The sequence below is a fragment of the Colobus angolensis genome, unplaced genomic scaffold (genome assembly GCF_000951035.1).
Source record: "Colobus angolensis palliatus isolate OR3802 unplaced genomic scaffold, Cang.pa_1.0 Scaffold72, whole genome shotgun sequence".
NCBI classification, from domain to species: domain Eukaryota; kingdom Metazoa; phylum Chordata; class Mammalia; order Primates; family Cercopithecidae; genus Colobus; species Colobus angolensis.
In genome coordinates this window covers 2,151,119-2,154,133 of record NW_012120932.1, presented here as the reverse complement: position 1 = coordinate 2,154,133, position 3,015 = coordinate 2,151,119, and the positions used below count along the sequence as shown (strand labels likewise).

At 52.0% G+C, this 3,015-nt stretch overlaps 1 protein-coding gene across 1 annotated transcript in view; it reads right to left on the bottom strand.

Moving 5' to 3' along the window:
• Positions 1 to 3,015, bottom strand: part of WNK2 (WNK lysine deficient protein kinase 2) — a 142,367-nt gene that overhangs the window by 65,962 nt on the left and 73,390 nt on the right. Inside the window, exon 11 of the mRNA XM_011927527.1 lies at positions 1,182 to 1,381. Coding sequence (XP_011782917.1) covers positions 1,182 to 1,381 — 200 coding nt within the window. The remainder of the gene's footprint in view (positions 1 to 1,181; positions 1,382 to 3,015) is intronic.

Genomic DNA, 3,015 nt, shown 5'->3' with positions numbered 1-3,015 from the left:
GACACAGTGGCTCACACCCATAATCCCAGCACTTTGGGAGGCTGACGAGGGAGGATCACCTGAGGTCAGCAGTTCAAGACCAGCCTGGCCAACATGGTGAAACCTCGTCTTTACTAAAAATACAAATATTAGCTGCGCGTGGTGGCATGTGCCTGTAATCCCACCTACTCGGGAGGTTGAGGCAGAGGAATTGCTTGAACCCGGGAGGCAGAGGTTACACTGAGCAGAGATTGCGCCACTTCACTCCAGCCTGGGCAACAAAGCAAGACTCCGTCTCAGATAAATAAACAAACAAACTACCCTCTGAGGGTACCAATCTACTGCCTGGGGCTCATGGGCAACCCCTCCGTGGCTGGGCACTTGGGACTGCAAAGAGCAACTGTTTTGCTTTTTTTTTTTTTTTTTTTTTTTTTTTTTTTAGTTGAGACAGGGTTTCACCGTGTTTTGCTTTCTAAAGTGTTTTGAAAAAATCAAAATAAAAAACATGCCGAATGTGACCCCACTCATCTTAGTTTTTCCCGTGGGAATCATCCCACACGCGTCATCACAGCCCGAGGCTCCATCACTCCTTCGCCATATGTGCTCCCTGAAGGTGCTCCCCTCAGCCCCACCCTATTTTCATGGCTCTGACTTTAACCGCTACACAGTATGTGGGAGAGAAGTGCCAGGAGCCCCTCAGGAGGCTGGGCAGTGAGATCGAATCTCAGGTTTCCTTCTTACGAATGATGCTTTTCCGTGATCTGTGGAACAGTCTGGGATAATGTCGCAGACCCAGGGCAAAGTCAATGGGTATCGTGACTGTGGCTGTGGGGTGTCACCATTATCACTGTGCCCGCCCCCCAGGGGGAACCACTCAGCTCTATCACAGCCTCCCAAACTCTGGGTGTCCTGGGGTCTGTTTTCCAATAGGGTGTCTTTCCTATCTAGTAGGTCTTCACAGGAACATCAGGGCTATCGGCCAGCACTTCCGCAGGTGGCAGCAAGGACAGGGCTTTCCTTTGGGCCTGGCTTTTGAATGTCTCCCCAGGGGAAGTGTGACTGGACACTGACCACAGGCCACTTTTAACGCTGACCACAGTGCAGTGCAGCCTGGACAGCCCATCATAGAATTTAGAGCCCTCAGGGCCCTCAGAACAGATAGTGGGGATGGGGAAGAGGGTAGGAGTGGCGCTCTGACTCACCGCAGCTGTGGGCTGCTGGTAGGCCCCCAGCGAGGGCAGGCTCTGCGGCAGGACGGGCCCCTCACTCACAGGGGGGCTGCACACACACTGGGCCGGGGGCGGCGCTGCGTCGGCAAGGGAGCCAAGCACCACGCTCTGCTGGCTGCTCTGCGAGTCTGAGTACACGGTAGAGCCCTGGCCGCTGTCGAAGGTGCTGTCCGCTGGGGAGGACAAAAGCAGGACTTAGAGTGGACATCTCCAAATATCACATGAATAAACATTGGCTCATCTGCATAGTTTCTTCTGCAAAATAAAGGTTTGATTGTTTCTCCAGATCACATAAATAACCCGTGCATACTGTTTATACAGTTGGCTGCTACATAACTATACTTGGGACGCTGCCACTGTGCCTCACTCCAACACTGCCCATGTCTGGCCAGCATGATGTCAGGGCAGGTACATCGTGCCAACCCTCCCACAAGGCAGGTACCCACAACCAGCCCGCCATGGCCTGGGCAGCAAGCACACATTCCAGCTCTTAGGGGAACAAGGGACTTGGGAGGCCAAAGGAATGTCCGAGGTAAGAAAAAGCTGATGTCTTCACTGTGTGGGATTGAGGTCACAGGACCAGAACTAACTTGGCTGGAAAATGGGGCCAAGGTGTCCGAACACCCACAGAGAGGCCTTGAGAGGGAAATGCACCCACCATTCCCTGGTGCAATGGATGCAGTGGCAGGGGTGGCACCAAGCGCCCACGGCCTGAGCTCCCCCAGAGGCCTCACATGGCTCAGGCTGGCCTGGCCCCCATCAAACCCAAACAGACCCGCCCGCTAGCAGCGGCGCAGACAGGACCCCGGTGTGCCTGGAAACATCTTCACCTGTGGGGTCATGCCAGCGGAGGGGAAAACGAAAACCCGTCTGAAACGGTACTTTGGGTTTACTGCTTCCAGAAGCCAAAAGCTACAGAAACTTGAGAATTTACCACTTACAAACGCCATGCTATTTTCGCGAGGAGCTGCATTTCAGACTATTGTGTCCATTTATAATTTAAACAAAGGGGAAATCCCGTTGGCTTGGCGTTAAAATAACTTTTCCCAGGAATGGATACAACCTATTGTAACCTAGGAAGACATAAGAAATGCTGAGGTTTAATTGTGCAAAACCAACCAGACAGGCAGCTCTGATTTTTAATGAGCTGAGTGGTCACTAAAGTGGTCATTTCCACTTAGAGAGGGGAGGGGAAAGGAGGATGGGGAGGAAGGGGAGAACATGTATGGACCCAGTGAGTTTCAAGTAGAGCGATTCTAACCATTTGTGCAGCATTTTATCTATTTATTTATTTATTTATTGAGACAAGGTCTCACTGTCATCTGGACTGGAGTGCAGTGGTGTGGTCACGGCTCACTACAGCCTTGACCTCCCAGGCTCAAGCAATTCTCCTGCTTCAGCCTCCCAAGTAGTTAGAACTACAGGCATACACCACCACACCTGGCTAATTTTTCTATCTTTTGTAGAGATGGGGTTTCACCATGTAGGCCAGACTGGTCTCAAACCCCTGGAATCAAGTGACCCACCCAACTCTGACTCCCAAAAGGAGCCACCATGCCCAGCCCACATTTTACATATTTAAAGTGAATACGTGCTGAGCACAGTGGCTCACGCCTGTAATCCCAGCACTTTGGGAGGCTGAGGCAGGAGGATCACGAGGTCAGGGGTTTGAGACCAGCCTGGCTAACATAGTGAAACCCTGCCTCTACTAAAACTACAAAAAAAATTAGCTGGGCATGGTGGCACGTACCTGTAGTCCCAGCTACTCAGGAGGCTGAGGCAGGAGAATCGCTTGAACCCAGGAGAT